The sequence below is a fragment of the Nicotiana sylvestris genome, chromosome 2 (assembly GCF_000393655.2).
Source record: "Nicotiana sylvestris chromosome 2, ASM39365v2, whole genome shotgun sequence".
NCBI classification, from domain to species: Eukaryota; Viridiplantae; Streptophyta; class Magnoliopsida; order Solanales; family Solanaceae; genus Nicotiana; species Nicotiana sylvestris.
The window spans coordinates 14,431,372-14,448,883 of record NC_091058.1 but is presented as its reverse complement, the minus strand read 5'-3'; the positions used below and the strand labels follow the sequence as shown (position 1 = coordinate 14,448,883).

The following is a 17,512-nucleotide window of genomic DNA, read 5'->3' as shown; positions in this document are numbered from 1 at the left end:
CCTTTTTTTTGGTACTATATGCAAGTGTAAAAATCCAAAAGGAAAAAAAAATATTCATCCAAGTAAAAGAAAATGTTAAAAGCGGCAGGACAGATTGAAGATAGTTAACACATAAATATGCATAAGACAATTTATATAAAATATCCTTGGTTACCATGACATGCATCATATCAACAATTAACTGCTACTATGATTTTAACATACAGAACTTCGAAAATTTTATTCCATTCATGTGATATAAAAGATGTAATATTAATATGTGCTTATGCAATACATGTGTAGTACGAAGTTGTGTGCATATGAGATTTTAAAGGAATGACAAGTATAAGATAATCATACCTTCTCACATTTCATTACTTACCATATGTAGTTTCTCTTTACATTTAACCATTTGATGATATGTATGACTTCTAATTGTATATCTTTCTGGATGTAGGAAATTTTTTGTAGATATATATACAATTGGTTAGAGACTCGTGCTGATAACGTGTTATGAAATAAAAGCAATTTAGTAAAACATGAACAAGAAATAAAGACAATTTAGTAAAACATGAACAAGAAATAAAGATAGAGAGAAAGGAAGAGATTTTCTTCTTAAATTGTGTGTATTTTTCTATCTATTACAAAACCTTTATATAAGCATGAAAAGTGAAGAAAATATATCATGGAATATGTCATTGAATATGTCATTAACCATTTGAGAGAAAGATCATGGAGGAAGAGTAGACATCCACCATATTTTGATTTTTATCATAACAGAAATAAAAATTTTATGGAATTATTCCAAAAAAGTAGTCAACCTCGTTTTCTTACTCCAAATATAACTGAAATGCGTGGTCCACTTTAAAACCTGTTAAAAAGCCTTCATTGCATGATATCCAACCGTTCTTCATTCACATTATCTCCCTTACTTGGCTTTTCTCCAAACGTCACCTAAAACCAATTAACCCCCCACCCCACCACACCCCCCTACCCCTTCATTTCTCCCTTCCTAACTTGTAACTAAATATAAAATTACGGACATTCTCAATTTATTTATAAGTACTACACTATAAAAGCATCCTCTTCTTTATATTCCATGCTTACTACCATCACTCAAATTCCTTTTAGCCTTACTCCTCTTACCAACAAGAAATAGTCATCCTTTTGTGCTTGTGTTTTACTTTCTTGGTATACTTCTTTCTCTCTATTTTTCTTGTCTTTTCTGTGTTTAATCTTTGAATCTTTCTGGGGTTGATATTTATAGGTTTTTTTCTTTTGCAGGCAATTAAATTGAGAAGAAATACAGAGTGGAGATGATGGGATTTGAGAGATTAATGATGAACTTGAAGACAAAATTGAGGAGGTCTCTGAAAATGAAGGAATCTTACGATAAGATTGAGAAGAGTGAAAGCATGAGAGTGGAGATTAGGAGCAAGAAAGCTCGTAAACTCATCGAACAGACTCTTCAAATTGCTGACTCCCCCAAAACCAGAAGCTATACTTTCTAGTTACTGCTAATGTTTTTTTGGTACTAAAAATGCCTTGTAATGACAAATCTCGTCTCAACTTGATAAGAAATCAAGCCAAATGCAGAAACTTAGTGGAATCTCTATTTTCTTCACTTCTCATTTTCATACATATAACACACGGGAATAACTAGCAGTAATTGTTGAGACACATGATTCGATACTAAGCCAATAGTACTAACGGGCTGTGTCTCCATCTGCATCATTTTTTTTATTTTTTTTGTGTTAGAAATTCACTGAATTCTAATATCTGAACTCATACCAAGTAGGTGTATTAAAGAGGAAAATCACTTTTTATCAAAAAATTCTTCATTTTACTTGAACTTATTAAAACCTCTAGTTAAGGATGTGCTATGTCTGAGCTGTGTAATTTTAGGAAAGGAAAAATGATAGTGTATATCTGGTCTAAAAATAATAACCGAAAAAATATAATTTTTTTTATATACAGTCAAACATTTCTATAACAACCTCGTTTATTTTGAATATTTTTGGATGTTATAGCGAAGTGTTGTTATAACATAATATGAAAATTGATTCCGGAAAAAACGTGGCTTTTATAGGGAAGTGTACTTTTATAAGAATATTATTATAGAGAAATCCGACTTTATACATTTTTGTATGTTATATATAATATACAAATTTTATGTAATTTTTCGGCTACCGACTATAAATAGTTTCTTTTTCCTCATCTCACTAACATTAATTGCATCTAGACACCTCTCTCCCTCTCTCTCTCTCTCTCAACAGATCTTAGGCAGAGCACCTTTTTGGCTATTTGTTTTGTTTGGCCTGTTTAGCTTGTAATCTTGCATTTGCTGCCACTGAACTTTCACCTTCTTTTTCTTTCCGGCAGACAAGAGAAGAGTTAGATTTTTATAAATTGACATAGAACATATCCACTGTAACAACATTTTTGGGTAAATTTACAGCACAATGACAATAGAGTTTCAACTATAAGTTCCTTTTGAAAAAAAGACATCAAAGTTGAGTGAAGATTTGTGTATTTTTATTTGAATTATTGGAATTTGAATGCTGATGGTATTTGAGATTTAAAAAGTTTATCGCAAAACAAGATAATGAAGAGAAATGGATTCAGAAGAATTACATAGCCAACCTCAACTAGTTTGAAACAAAGGTAATTGATTAATTGGATGTTGATACTTGATAGTGAGTGAGATTATATTTACTAACCACAAAAATGCTATCTCAATCTTTGTACTTATAAATAATCACATCTTAGTCATAGTACTTATCAAAAAAACAAAAAGGAAAAATCCCCATGTCAATATTTGCAATCCTGTCTAATAGGGAAAATTGATAATTGCATATGAATCTCGGGTAGATTGCCCTAGTGCTTAGCAAATCTACCCAATGATTATTCTTATATGCTCCCTCGTCTCATAATTTATATTATATGTGGTGTTTTTTCTTTTACTCGCTCCTTAAGAAATAGTATTAATAAAGGATTGGACTGTTCTACTCTTATTTATGTCATAAGATATAATCTCTCTTTATTGAATATTTATTCTATTTATGTGTTATCTCCATATTCAAGAATAATTATTACTAAGGGTAAAAAGGAAAAAAATAATCAGCTTTGTTTTAAACTTCTAAAATAATAAATAATTTGAGACAATTTTTTTAGTAACCACGATTGTTTAATACGAGACGGGAGTACTACTGCTATTTAGTGGAGAGGGAGTAATAAAATTGTTTAGTGTGAGTGATCTAAGAAATGAAAAAACAAGACAAGGAATTAATTAGTATTGCATGCTGTCTTATTGTACTGTTGCCTAGACTGAGATGTGATTAGATTGCAATAAGACAAATGATGAGTCATTGACAGAAAAAGCAAGAAAAAATACCCCAACAAAAATTAATAAAAGGCATGCAAGTTTGGCTTTGTGCCTACTTTTGATTGTCAGCACAGCTAATTTTTTAGGCAAAAAGATGGTAAGAGGAGTACGGCAATGATAGAGAAAGTGAGAGATCAATCACTACATGTCTCTATAATGATGTGGATACTGCCTTGACATATCCCATGTCAGCTGCTGGATCTTTTTTTTCCCTCTCTTGACATGATTTTTTGTTAAAGATGTAATCCACCATAAATTAAAAAATATAAAATCACTACTTATTACACTTTGTTTAGGACTATGTAGAAGTATACTAAAAATAAAATAGCGAACCATAATATTTTTTCCACTCAATGATAAAGAATATAAACCGGCACTTTATTTACTAAGAAAATGCTTTATTGACAAAAACCATTCAATGGACTATTTGCTTCCTATGATCTTAGTTAAGATTAAATCAGTATCACAAACATAATTGATAAATCGGTTATAATTCAAAAACGGATGGGTAGTATATATGTTGCTGAAACGTATCCCTGCCCCCTTAAGAATTTGTCGAATTGGGCAAGGATAGTTAAGTTAGCCAACAATTTGTGATAGAAAATGATTTAATGCCCTTTTGTTTCAGCATAAAAAAGAATAGTTTCATCACCAAGCTTGGTTTGATGCAATGGATATGCTTTTTTGGTCCTGGAATTGGCTGACTAACTAAAAGGCACATTCTAGGAGGCCACCCTCATTGCTTACTGTCGTGAAGAAATGGTAAGTTTCTGATTGTCTTGTTCTGCTTCCTTTTTCTTGCCGCAGTAAACTAATTCTCCATGGTACTTAATCGCGTCATTTACCACTTAAAAGAGTATTGGTGAAATTACAAGTAATTTACATGTAAAAAATAAGATAGAAGAAAAATAAATAAATAAATATTCTTCAAGCTAAGGCGCAGATATCTCGTTCTCTTTAAGGAGATTCAAGTTCACTACGGTAGTATCTTCACCGGTCCAGCAGTAATACTCTTGACTTGTCCCCTCCAGGATACAACAACCCAACAACGTCGTATGACTCGAACAAACTCTGGACAAGTTGTTGAGTTCAAAGCTCCACCAAAATGAACACCTTCCTTCAGCAAAAATAATATTCTCTTTAGTAGAGAATTGTTGAAAATGTCAAAAGTGCCACATCGGTGGGTGACATATTTGGTTGGGATTTTTTCCCTATAAAAGGAGGCCTAATATTTAGGATTTAAAACACACCTCTCATTTGTCTTATTATCTTCTTAAGGCATTTGTATCTTCTCTCTTAAGTATTATTTCACTTGTAATTTTGGAGTGGAATAAAATATTGGTTGTGTCCGAGGAAGTAGGCAAAATTGACCGAACCTCGTAAATTCTGGTATTCCTTTTATTGTTGTATTATTGTCTTATTTATTATTTAGTGGCTGCCATAATTTTTGGTATAGTAGTTGTGACTCATTCACACTATATACATTTGGCTTCCGCAACAATTGGTATCAGAGTCAAGGTACTGTCTAAGCATGCTCTGTGGTTGCAGCATATTCTGATCTTCCACATCAGAAAAGATTTATCTTGGTAACTGAGTCAAGGTTCTGTTTGAATATGCTCTGTGGTTGTATCTTAGTCTGATCTTCCACAACAGAAAGGAAATAATCTTGATTTGTGTCGTCAACTATTAAATAATATTTGTGTCAAAGATGGAAGACAATAAACAAGAAGAATCTACATCAAGTGTCAACAATACGTCATCATTGGCATCTTCGCTTATGACAAGAATTGTGTCAAATGCGAAATTTACGGTAGAAATTTTTGACGGGTCAGGACATTTGGGATGTGGCAAGGCGAGGTTCTAGATGTCCTTTTTTAACAAGGGCTATATCTTGCTATTGAAGAAAAGAGACCAGATGTTATTGGAGAAGAAGATTGGAGAATTATCAACCGTGTTGCTTGCGGTACCATTCGATCCTACCTTGCTAGAGAGCAGAAATATCCATACACAAAGGAAACTTCTGCAAGTAAATTATGAAAAGCACCGGAGGATAAATTTTTGAAGAAAAACAGTCAAAATAAATTGTACATGAAGAAGAGACTATTTCGCTTCACCTATGTTCCTGGTACCACGATTAATGAACATATCACTAGTTTCAATAAGTTGGTCACAGATTTGCAAAATATGGATGCAACATTTGATGATGGTGACTTGACCTTGATGTTGTTGGGTTCACTTCGTGATGAGTACGAGCACCTTGAAACTACTCTACTCCATAGGAATGACGAAATTTCTCTCACAGAAGTTTGTTCGGCTTTGTATAGCTATGAACAAAGAAAGGGAGAAAAACAGAAGGGCGGAGAAGGAGAAGCACTGGTTGTGACAGGTCATCCTCAAAATCAAACGAGGACAAAGAAGGGAAGATCCAAGTCAAGATCTAGACCCAGCAAAGATGAATGCGCCTTTTATCGAGAAAAGGGGCACTAGAAGAAAGATTATCCGAAGTTGAAGAATAAGGCCAAACATAACAATGGAAAGGTCATTATGGATTCAAATGTAGCTGATGGTGATGATTCAGACTTCTCATTAGTTACAACAGAGCCATCAATATCATCAGACATATGGTTGATGGACTCGGCTTGTAGCTATCATATATGTCCCAACAGGTACTGGTTCGTGGATTTTCAAAAAGGAGAATATGGAGTCGTCCACACAGCGGATAACAGCCCTTTTACCTCGTATGACATTGGTTCAATACGATTAAGGAACCATGATGGAATGATCAGAACATTAACAGATGTTTGATATGTACCGGGTTTGAAGAAAAATTTCATCTCTGTGGGAGCCCTAGAATCAAAAGGGTTCAAAATTATTGCATAAAATGGATTGATGAGAGTATGCTCTGGGCACTAGTGGTAATGAAGGCCAATCGGAAGAACAATAACATGTACCGTTAATGCGGTAGTACAGTTATTGAGACAGTGACAGTAACATCCAGTGATGAAAAAAAGGCAGAAGCAACCATGCTATGGCACATGCGCTTGGACATGATGGAGGAAAATCCTTGAAAACTTTATCAGATCAAGGATTGTTAAAAGGATTAAAGACTTGCAACTTGGAGTTTTGCGAGCATTGTATCAAAGGGAAACAGACAAGGGTTAAATTTGGTACAACGATCCATAATACTAAAGGCATTTTAGATTATGTACACTCTGATGTTTGGGGTCCTTCCAAAACACCTTCATTGGGTGGGAAGCACTATTTTGTAACCTTTGTTGATGATTTTTCCTGAAGATTGTGGATGTATACAATGAAGAGCAAAGATGAAGTGTTGCGAATTTTTCTCAAATGAAAAATGATGCTGGAGAATCAAACAGGCAGGAGGATCAAGTGTATTCACACAGACAAATGAGGTGAATACAAAAATGATTGTTTCAATAAGGTTTGTGAAAATGATGGCATCGTTCAACACTTCACTGTCAGACATACACTACAACAGAATGGAGTGGCAGAACGTATGAACCGGACCTTGCTGGAGAAGGTACGGTGTATGTTTTCCAATGCTGGCTTGGACAAAGAATTTTGGGCCGAGGCAATTACATACGCATGTCACCTCATTAATCGCTTACCATCTGCTGTTATTGATGGCAAGACACCATTTGAAAAATGGTATGGAAAGCCTGTTGTAGATTATGACTCTTTATACGTGTTTGGCTCAACTGCATTTTATCATATGACAGAGTCAAAATTGGATCCAAGGGCAAAGAAGGCTATTTTTATGGGGATTACTTTTGGAGTCAAAGGATATCGCTTATGGTGTCCTATGACAAAGAAAGTAATATTCCGCAGGGATATTACCTTTGATGAATCTGCTATGGTAAATAAGGTAACAGAAGATACCAAACAAAATGAGGGTGCTTCTAAGCAGGTGGAGTTTGAGGGAAAATTTATTTTCCTACACAAGAAGCAGAGGAGGAAACAAATGAAGATTATCCTCTAGAAGAAGAGCCAGTAGAGAGGGAGATTCCAACTCAGGAACCTCATCAACCATTTGAATCAATAGCAACCAGCAGGCCAAAAAGGACAATAACAAAACCTGTTCGTCTTATAGAGACGGTTGTTTGTGCCGCCTTAGTTGTAGCTGATTATGTTCCTACCACTTATAAAGACGCAGTCCAAAGTTTAGAAGAAGATAAGTGGAGGATTGCCACGAATGATGAAATACAATCCCTTCATCAGAATCATACATGGAGATTGACCAATCTCCCGAAGGGAAATAAAACAATTGGGTGCAAATGGGTATTTGTAAAGAAAGAAAGATTTCCTAACCAAGAAGATGTTCTCTACAAAACAAGATTGGTAGCCAAAGGATATGGTCAAAAGGAGGGAATTGATTACAATGAAGTATTTTCTCCAGTTGTAAAATATTCTTCCATTAGAATTATGTTGGCTTTGGTAGCGCAATTGGATTTGGAACTAGTTCAGATGGATGTAAAAACTGCGTTTTTACATGGAAACTTGGAGAAGGAAATCTACATGACTCAGCCAGAAGGATTCAAAGTTACTAGAAAAGAAAATATGGTATGCAAACTTGAAAAATCATTGTACTGATTGAAACAATCTTCTAAACAATGGTACAAGCGATTTGACAAGTTTATGTTGCGGCAAAGATACAAGAGAAGCAAATACGATCATTGTGTGTATTTGCGCAAGCTTGAAGATGGTTCCTTTGTATATCTTCTCTTATATGTTGATGATATGTTGATAGCTTCCAAGAATTCAGAAGAAATTAATAAGTTGAAGATTCAACTAAAGAAGGAGTTCGAGATGAAGGATCTGGGTGAGGCAAAGAAAATTCTTGGCATGGAGATAATAAGAGATAGACGTTCAAAGAAACTCTGTTTATCTCAAAAGGAATATTTGAAGAGAGTACTACAACGTTTTGGCATAGATGAAAAGACTAAGCCAGTTAGTACTCCATTTGCTCCCCATTTTAAGATAAGTACTACTATGTCGCCAAAAGATGAAGCTGAACATGAGTATATGTCAAGGGTACCATACACAAATGTTATTGGTAGCTTGATGTATGCAATGGTCTATACGAGACCTGACATTTCACAAGTTGTTGGAGTTATTAGCAGATATATGCATAATCCAGGAAATGAGCATTGGCAAGTTGTGAAAGTGGATTCTACGGTATATTCATAATGTTGTAGATGTTGGGTTAGTTTTTGAGCAGGAAGGCAATCAATCTGTAGTTGGATATTGTGACTCAGATTTTGCGGGTGATCTGGACAAACGAAGATCAACTACTCGTTATGTGTTTACTTTTGCAAAGGCACCAGTTAGTTGGAAGTCTACTTTCCAGTTAACAGTTGCTTTGTCTACAACAGAGGCAGAGTACATGGCTATTACAGAGGATGTGAAGGAGGCAATTTGGCTTCAGGGGTTACTAAAGGAGCTTGGTATTGGACAAAAAAGTATCACAATTTTTTGTGATAGTCAAAGTGTTATTCAATTAGCGAAGAACCAAGTTTATCATGCCAGAACAAAACACATTGATGTTCGGTACCATTTCGTATGAGAAATCATAGAAGAAGGTGGAGTCACGGTGAAGAAAATTCATACTATGAAGAATCCTGCTGATATGCTGACAAAGGTGGTGACTGCGGTCAAGTTTCAACACTGTTTGGATTTGATCAACATTATTGACCACTGAAAATTGAAGATGTGGAATTTTGCCAAGGTGGAGATTTGTTGAAAATGTCAAAGTCCCACATCGGTGGGTGACATATTTGGTTGAAATTTTTCCCTATAAAAGGAGGCCTGATGTTTAGGATTTAAAACACACCTCTCATTTGCCTTCTTATCTTCTTAAGATATTTGTATCTTCTCTCTTTAGTATTATTCATTTGTAATTTTAGAGTGAAATAAAATATTGATGGTGTCCGAGGAAGTAGGCAAAATTGGCCGAACCTCGTAAATTCTGGTGTTTCTTTTATTGTTGTATTATTGTCTTATTTATTATTTAGTGGCTGCCATAATTTTTGGTATAGTAGTTATGACTCATTCACACTATATACATTTGGCTTTCGAAACAAGAATAAGTTGAAAAGTAGATTTTCTCTTCTCTTGACTCTCTTTTCATAATACCACCACACCTTTTCCATGTGCACCATAACACTTTTCTTATACTCACTACCATATTTTTTTTTATCTATAATACAAGGAAGAAACACCACAATTTATAAGTGTAGTATCTCTTCCTTGAAATAAATAATAAGATAGTGGAATAATAAAATAGTAAACATGGGTTACTGGTTATAAAATATAAGATTTAGTGGGTAATAAGTGGTAGATCATGGCATTAGTGATTTCAAAAGTTACACCAAAATAATGATCATTTTCTTTTCAATTTATAACCACTATCTCACAAGAAATAATGTATTTTAATATTAAAATGCACTAACACGATAGATTAGTAATAACTTCCGCAGACCAATATTATATTTATGGGCTAAAAGAGAAGTGTTTGAGGCACCTAAAGTGATTTAATGGTCAAAAAAAGCGGCTGAAAACTATGATAAATCAGGGTTCACATTTAACAAGATACAAAAAATGTTAGGTGATTCTTACTATTTGTCTAAATCTCGATGGGCAGAATTATTCCATACTTGTGACACTGCTGAAAAAATTGACGTCCATGTCTAACATTCATCCTCATCTGCAAGCAAGTTCTAATTTTGTATCTCCAGAAGGGCTTTATTGATTTCCCTAGATATGAAGCGTTACAGCAATCTAAATGCAAATTATCAGCCAAGTAAAGAAATGAAACAAAAAAAAAAAAAAAGGAAAGAAGTGCTGCTAAAAGACTCAAAGAATGAGCTGGTATTAGCTATCAACATGAAATTGTCGATTACAAAACCATTTTGTTTGTCAAGGTCTAACCCATCGAGTAGAGAGATCGTATTAATTTTAACTTGGAATTATTGTTAGCAAACAAACATACTTCTCTCTTCCATTCTTTTGACTCCTACAAGAATATTTTCTGTCAGAAGTCATACTCTGTACAAATTGTTTACAAGCATAATTATAGCTGGCTAATTAATTTGAAAAGTACTTCTGAGTAACAATTAATGTTTGACCAAGCTGACAAAAAGTACTTCTAAGTGTATTTTCTCAAAAAGTGTTTTTCAAAAAAGTTCTTCCAGGGAGAAACTATTTTTTTCTTTCAAAAACTTGGCTAAATACTTAACTTTGAAAAAAAGGTATTTTTTTAAAAAAAATATATTTTTGGCCTTGGAGAAGCTTGGCCTAAATAGATTACCATTCTTGTACAGAAAAATAATAGTCGCAACGTTCGAAAAAACATACATCATGAAAAAGTAATGTTGAGTGACACCATCATTCGCTTTGATTTGATTTGAGCAACTTTTCTGCAAATCAACACATTTGTATATGTTGGCTTTTTTCTTCACACTGATTATCATACAGATTCATCAGGTTTGCCACAATAATGGAGCAAATAGATGCTATTTTCAATCATTAGGAAATACTTCTATTCTAGTAATTCTGATTTATGCATTTTTTTTGGGTACACAGATAGTTAGAACTAGCTCAATCTTACAAAGGTCAAAGATAAACACAAAGGTAGCCATAGACAATATAGCCGCAGCAAAACTTGGTGTAGTTATGATTGTGGAATAGATTTCAAAACATCACCGAGGAAATTGATACGGCTATATGGAGGAGTGAAGAATGGTTCTAAATTATGCAAATTTTATGGCAACATGGTCAGATAGTTTTAACTTGTCATAAGCTGGAGCCTTATGTGAATATTCAACTCGTCCATACTATAATTTCCAGTTTACACATGTTAACAAGTCAATGACAAACACTACGTAAAATGCAGGGTAGAAAATTTTGGGGACAGAGGTTCTCTGTTTTATAATTGTCTCCCATGGTCTGTGTTAGCTATTCAAATCATTTTCAAACTGGCAGGGATAAATGATAAATAGCAATTTGTTGTCTTCATGCATCTTCTAAAACAGCTTTTGATCAAGCAAAAATGTGAGAAATTCTAAGTCCATAGACATTTCAATGCTAAACAACTCAAGGGCCTTTTGAAGAAAATAAAAAATCTAGTGAATAACAAACAACATTAACACAGAGACTCTGGCAGCGATTACATTTCACCAGTAGTTACTCGGGTTCTTCTCCTATTGTTAATTGAGTATTGGAATGAATTGAAAAGCCTCTTCGCTATTCAACACAACCCAGTTCCAATCCACGAACAGCACATTAAATTTAATTTTCATGTGAATCAGTTCACTTAAAACAGCCAATTAGGATTAGCATAGAAAACGACTTGGCACAAAACTCTTTAGCTATGAACTCTGGCATTCAGGGAGAACCTCCTCTGACATTTTATATGAAATGTTTTAACCTGATCCTCCGACCTACACCCCAGTCCACCCAGTGAAGAACAAAAACAAGCCTCCTTACCAGGGAAGAAAACTAAGGAAACGAGGCGAGAATGGGATAGCAGGTTTGAGGTAAATATCAATTGAAGTAAATTTGAACAGCCAAGCTTCAAATGTTTCATTTTGCATTCAAAGGAAGTTATGATTTCCGTCTAATTAAATTAGTGATTGAGTGGGTTACTTTCTATAAATAGTGTAATATCAGCCCTACTTCTTGTCCACGGCAAAAAGTTGAAACTCAAAAAATAGAACTCCACTAACAGGAGTGAAGTTTATGAGACTGAAAATAACCAACAGTTCCAACTTTATATATCAGGAATCCTGATTCAGGATCAACAGTTCCAATTTGAGAAAGAAGTTGACTCTAAGACACCTACATCTACAACTGTATATGTTAGCTCAGCGCTGCTACACATTTTCCTGGAGAACAGAAAAGGATAACAAGATCATGCTCGTCCAGCTTTTCGGTGAACAATAAAAGTTGGTAAGTCAAGAATACTTTTCCTTGTTGATTCTCAGCTATTAGACAACTAATTGGCGATGTTACTGTGAGCAGGAATCTATAGTATAAAGATCTCATAATATAAATCGCACCAGCAGAAAGTCAAGAATATAATTGTCAAAAACTGTTGTTCGATTTTCAAGAAGAAAAGACATTATCTATCTATCTATCTATCAAATTTCATTAGTTTCAACCAAGTTGCCAGATTATCTGCTAGCTCGGTCTCCAGCTCATGATACAATTTCATGTCCATGACCAACAAAACCTGATTTTTTAAAGATAATTTATTTTATATAGATTGTTACGCGTGCTTTAATATTGCATTTTCTTCACGTAATTACTAAGAGAAAAACTAAACTATACAACTATATCAGTGATAAGGTCATTGAGATTCCGAGTAGAATTCAGACCTGATCTTGACAACTACACTATCCATAGGGGGGAAAATTAACTGTTTAGAGCATATGTTTTTCTATGTACAAGTGACGACAGATGTAAAACAGTTATTGTGATGTACAGCAAAGGACGAATTATACGAAAAAGAGATATCCTGTATTCGTTATTCATCTTAAGCAGAGACAACAGTGAGAAGCGGAACACCAACAGAAGTCTACATATAGAAGTGGAATAAGCCAGCAATACATTAACATGTACATATTCAACATATTCTTATAGATGTATGTCTTCATTCCCACTGGCATACAATTTTCTGAGTATTCTTGAAATTGAAGTTGATTAACAAACTCCCACCCATTCTCCTAAACACAAAGCTCTCCACCAAAACATAACAACTAAACTTTGTCCAATACCCATTCTCACTTTCTATCTCTTCTACACCTTCCACTCTTACATCACTCTCTCCTCCATCAAACCATCCCCTTCTTTCTTGCATCCATCTCATTTTCTCTACAATAGCACAACTCAATCCTACTTTCTCCACTGTACATTTCTTTCTATATTCCTCTTTCACTCTATACCAAACAAAACCTCCACTTCCTTCTTCATCTTTCACAGCTTCTGTCCCACTGATTAAAGTTAACAACTTTCTCACACGTGCATCGACTTCCACGTGTGCTTTGTTTCGTCTTGTTTGATTCTCACAAGAAAATATTTGCTCCCACCAACACTTAAGAGTCACCTCATAGAACAAAGATTTATTCATCTGTTCTTTAGTTCTAATATTTCTCTCTTTTACTAGAACACATGGACAATACCATTTGCCAAGAATTACTGGAACTGAACGTTTGGAAGATGCTGGAATATTTAATTCAGGAGTATCAGAATCAGATGGTTGAGAGGATAATTGTAGGCCTTGAGCTTCTCTCAAATTGACTTTAAGTGACTGGACACTATTAACGTGCCACCCTTTTTTCCTGAGGAATTTTGGAGGAACTCCATCATAGGCTACAGATTTAGCATAGAAACCACCAAGATCGTATGGACAAATCTCAAATTGCTGATATGGGTCTTTGTGATTAAAAGGCCTTGGGTTTAGATCATTCATCGAATTGTCAAAACAACAACTATCCATATCTGCTTCTTTCCAAGATGTATAAGCCCGCCTGCATGAATTGATAGAAACGAACGATTAATAAACGAGGAATGATATAGATTGGAGTTTAAGCTTTATACACTAACATCAACCACGTCATGTATAAAAAAAAGTACTAGAAATTTTTTGAACATGAGTTTAAGTTCTATATAATGACGGTTATATAAAAAATATTTGCACGATCAGAGCACTATAAGATTAATTGGTAAGTTGATAAAAATAGTAGTAACTAAATAGTCATCACATGTTAAATTACACTGATAGTGACACGGTAGATGCATATAACTTGAATGGGTTTAACTTCCCTGAACCACGGTATATTATTCTCTTATACCATCAAGTTTAGGCACTACTAAGAAAACTGAATTAGTTATGAACTTCATCGCTGATCTGTTAGTTAATCGCTTGTAGCTAATAATTTTTTTTGCTAATCTGTCACTAATCCGTTGCTAAGTAAAATTAGCTACGAATTTTGTTTAGCTACAGAATTTGCCCGTCGTTAATTAATTCCTATTTTTATAAGCAGTGAGGCGGCCTACAACAACTTATATAACTGTTGATAGTAATAATAGTGTAGTAACATAGAAAATCAAGTAAATAACCGACTATGACTAGTTTAAATGCATTGTAGAATAAAAATTATTTCCACTGTCAGTTTTTTCATGGGATATAAATAAATTTTAAGTGACATACCCTTTGTGTCTGCCTTTGGCTTTGATAACATAGTAGCGGTTAGATGCTAGAGGCTGATCAAGAACAGGCAAGAACCAGACTTTATGAACACTAGGCTCACCAAACTCTGGATTATGAACAACTTTCAAAACTCTGTCCTGAGGAAATGGGAGCTTGGTTATACTGCTGTGCTTGCATATTCCCCAGCAAAAAGTATCCATTTCTTCTGATTCTTCATCAGTAAGTACTAAATACCCTGTAATTGTTGGTGGATTTGCAGGCGGTTTTGAAAGTGCTTTCGAGAAGTTACGGTACAAAGAACGTGGTGTTGTGGCAAACATTCTGCTAAATTCTGTGCTAGTGTTTGATGTTTGCTGCCTTAGGTTTGGGAATTGGATGGGTTATTTATACCGTGATATTATTATGTTTTCTTATGAGGGAAGGAATATACAGAATTCTTATACTATCTTTTCTTAGTGACACTTACGAATTGATCAGATATAAAGTTCACTTATGATAATAATCTGTTAAAAAGGTTAGAAATATATTATAATACTATTACTAAAGATTCAGCCAAGAGGAATAACAAAGAACGACTATTTAGTTCAAAGTGCGAACGAAAAGACGAGCACTTATATATAAAGATTAAAAAATAAACGAAAGTAAGCACCAAAAAAAGAATACGAAAACAGAACAATGATTGGCGATACTCAACTCAATTATATTTCCACTTACTTTAGAGGATATTGTTATTTGCCGATGATACATAAAGATAGTGTTCAAATGGGCAGCTTGGTAGGGTGTGGGCAGTGGCCTTTTGTCAAATTTTTACGAACCATATATAAAAAATAAAATAAAAACTTGGTATCTTTTGTTTTTGTCCGGACAAATAAAGCAAATTACACTAGACCCGATGGAGTGGGGGGCCAATTTTAGCTCAAACTCAGTAATAATAGCCATCTTTATGCACCATGCAGGTGCCCACACAAAAGTTACAACGTAACATCAATAAGTGCCGAGGGCGCTAGAGTATTCCGAAAATATTCCGAAAAGATTCGGCCAAATTTAGTAGCTTTGGTTTGAATCCTGTTTTTATCTTAAAAAATCATAAATATATATAAATTATTAATTTAAAAGCTAGTAGCTTAAAACGACTAGATTTCCGAATTCATAAATTTGAAATCCTGGCACCGCCTCCGGTAAGTACTCTAGAAAATTCTTCGCTCATATAAAACAGGCATGTGAGTTTTCGTATTCACATAGTATAGGTGTTAATTTTGCCCCACAACTCATAATTAAAGGAACTGATGTACGACATATATGACTTATACTCAGTTTAATTTCTCTTGTCACTATTCCTTAAGCCACGTGGCAATTTTGCTTACGGGTTGAGTATCTTTGGCCCCCATCCTGTATTTATGATAAAAATTTACTTAATTTGTATAAATTATTTGTGTGGATTCAGTAAGTAATGTTTTCTAAAATTTAGAATTCATAAACTCAAAATTCTAACTCTGTTCCATGATTACGCGTGTAATAATTTATTCTGGTATGTAATTCACGCTTAGAGGCTTGAGCATGGGAATATAGTTGTTAGTAGCTAGTTAGTCGATGGAACTAATTATTAGATGCGGAGCTCATTTTTCAACTCATTGAATTGGTTTCTACATTCGAAAAAAGAAAATATTAGTTTCTATATTAGTCTGAACCTTGACGAATTCAGTTTTGAAATGAAATTTTTATATTCTTATACCATATAGGAAACTATATTACCCTTAATATTTAAGGTTTGATATAATTACATTTAATATATCTAATTATCAATTTTATACCATAATGTATTTTAACGATACATTAATTGTACCGTATATTCCTCCAAATCCCCCCCCCCCGTTTCTCTCTCCCACACCCTCACCTACGTATTACCAACACCCACGTTTCAAACCCATTCTTTTTTCTGCTAAAACCAGAGAAACATATGTAACCCCCACCATTAACGTCCAATTTCAAATTTTTTCTTCTACAACCAGTCAAAATTGAAGTCAAATCTTTAAAGTTCATATACACATTTACCTTTAGCTTCAAATTTTATCAACGAAGAAGAACAAACCTTCAAAGCAAAGCCCTAAAAAAGCTAGAGAAGCTGATATACATTCTTTTGATTTGGGTGTATTGTCACCACATTCACCTAAAAAGCAAGGGAAATCTGCACATGCAATTGTAGATATGAAGCATAGTTTTTCTCCGCGTCAAATCAAGACTGAAGCCAGAACTAAACAAAAACATGATTTCAATGTTGGAGAATCTTCGAGGCCAATCAAACAAGCGGAAAGGAAACGAAAAGAGATAGTGTTCGATGATAATTTTGTAGAAGATGTGCCTATCAGTAAACCTGGAAAGAAAGCGAAAGTGGCTCTCATTTCAAAAACTCCCAAAAAAGAAGAAAAATTTTAAAAAAACCCCTAGTGTTAAATCTCCTAAAAATGTTCGAAAACAGTCATTGGTGAAGGTAAGAATTTAGTAATTTCTTTACTAGTTATTTCGTTTGTTTTAGTTGTTACAAATCTACATAATCTGTGTTGTTTCAGCTTTGTAGATTTTTTGTAGTAATTTTGTATATAAATTGCAAATGTATCTATATTTTTTAAGCACTGAATTAATGTGAGATTATTTGTCTTCATTTTGTATATTAACTGTAGCTTTGCTGATCTGTTTAAAATTGTTGATGTTTTGTATATTTTTTGAAGTTATTTTGTAGATAGATTGCAAATGTATCTATATTTTTTAAGCTCTGTATTAATGCGAGATTATATTTATTGATTGTGCAGAATGAACATTTTTTTGCATCCCATAATGTTGATTATAGGGTGCTTAGATTCCAGACATTATGTGACCCTAGCATTCCTAGCCAAATTAAAGAGCTTTTGTCTCCAAATGGT

General features: G+C 34.1%; 1 protein-coding gene and 1 long non-coding RNA gene across 2 annotated transcripts; one reads left to right on the top strand and one right to left on the bottom strand.

Annotated features, from left to right (window-relative positions):
* Nucleotides 1-884: 884 nt before the first annotated feature.
* LOC104241293 (uncharacterized) lies at nt 885-4,007 on the top strand. Its single transcript, XR_714675.2, has 3 exons — nt 885-1,170; nt 1,264-2,643; nt 3,993-4,007. It is a non-coding gene; the product is annotated as an uncharacterized lncRNA (long non-coding RNA).
* An 8,872-nt stretch (nt 4,008-12,879) lies between these two features.
* Nucleotides 12,880-15,003, bottom strand: LOC104241294 (uncharacterized). Its single transcript, XM_009796232.2, has 2 exons — nt 14,595-15,003; nt 12,880-13,911 (listed from the first exon to the last, which is right to left on the bottom strand). Exons 1-2 carry the CDS (start codon nt 14,912-14,914, stop codon nt 13,035-13,037), a joined length of 1,197 nt encoding a protein of 398 aa, XP_009794534.1. The 5' UTR covers nt 14,915-15,003; the 3' UTR covers nt 12,880-13,034.
* Between the last annotated feature and the right edge of the window lie 2,509 nt (nt 15,004-17,512).

Coding starts and splice junctions, on each gene's coding strand:
- LOC104241294 (XM_009796232.2), bottom strand. CDS start 14,914: ATGTTTGCCACAACACCACGTTCTTTGTACCGTAACTTCTCGAAAGCA. Junction 13,912..14,594: donor GCCAAAGGCAGACACAAAGG/GTATGTCACTTA, acceptor CAATTCATGCAG/GCGGGCTTATACATCTTGGA.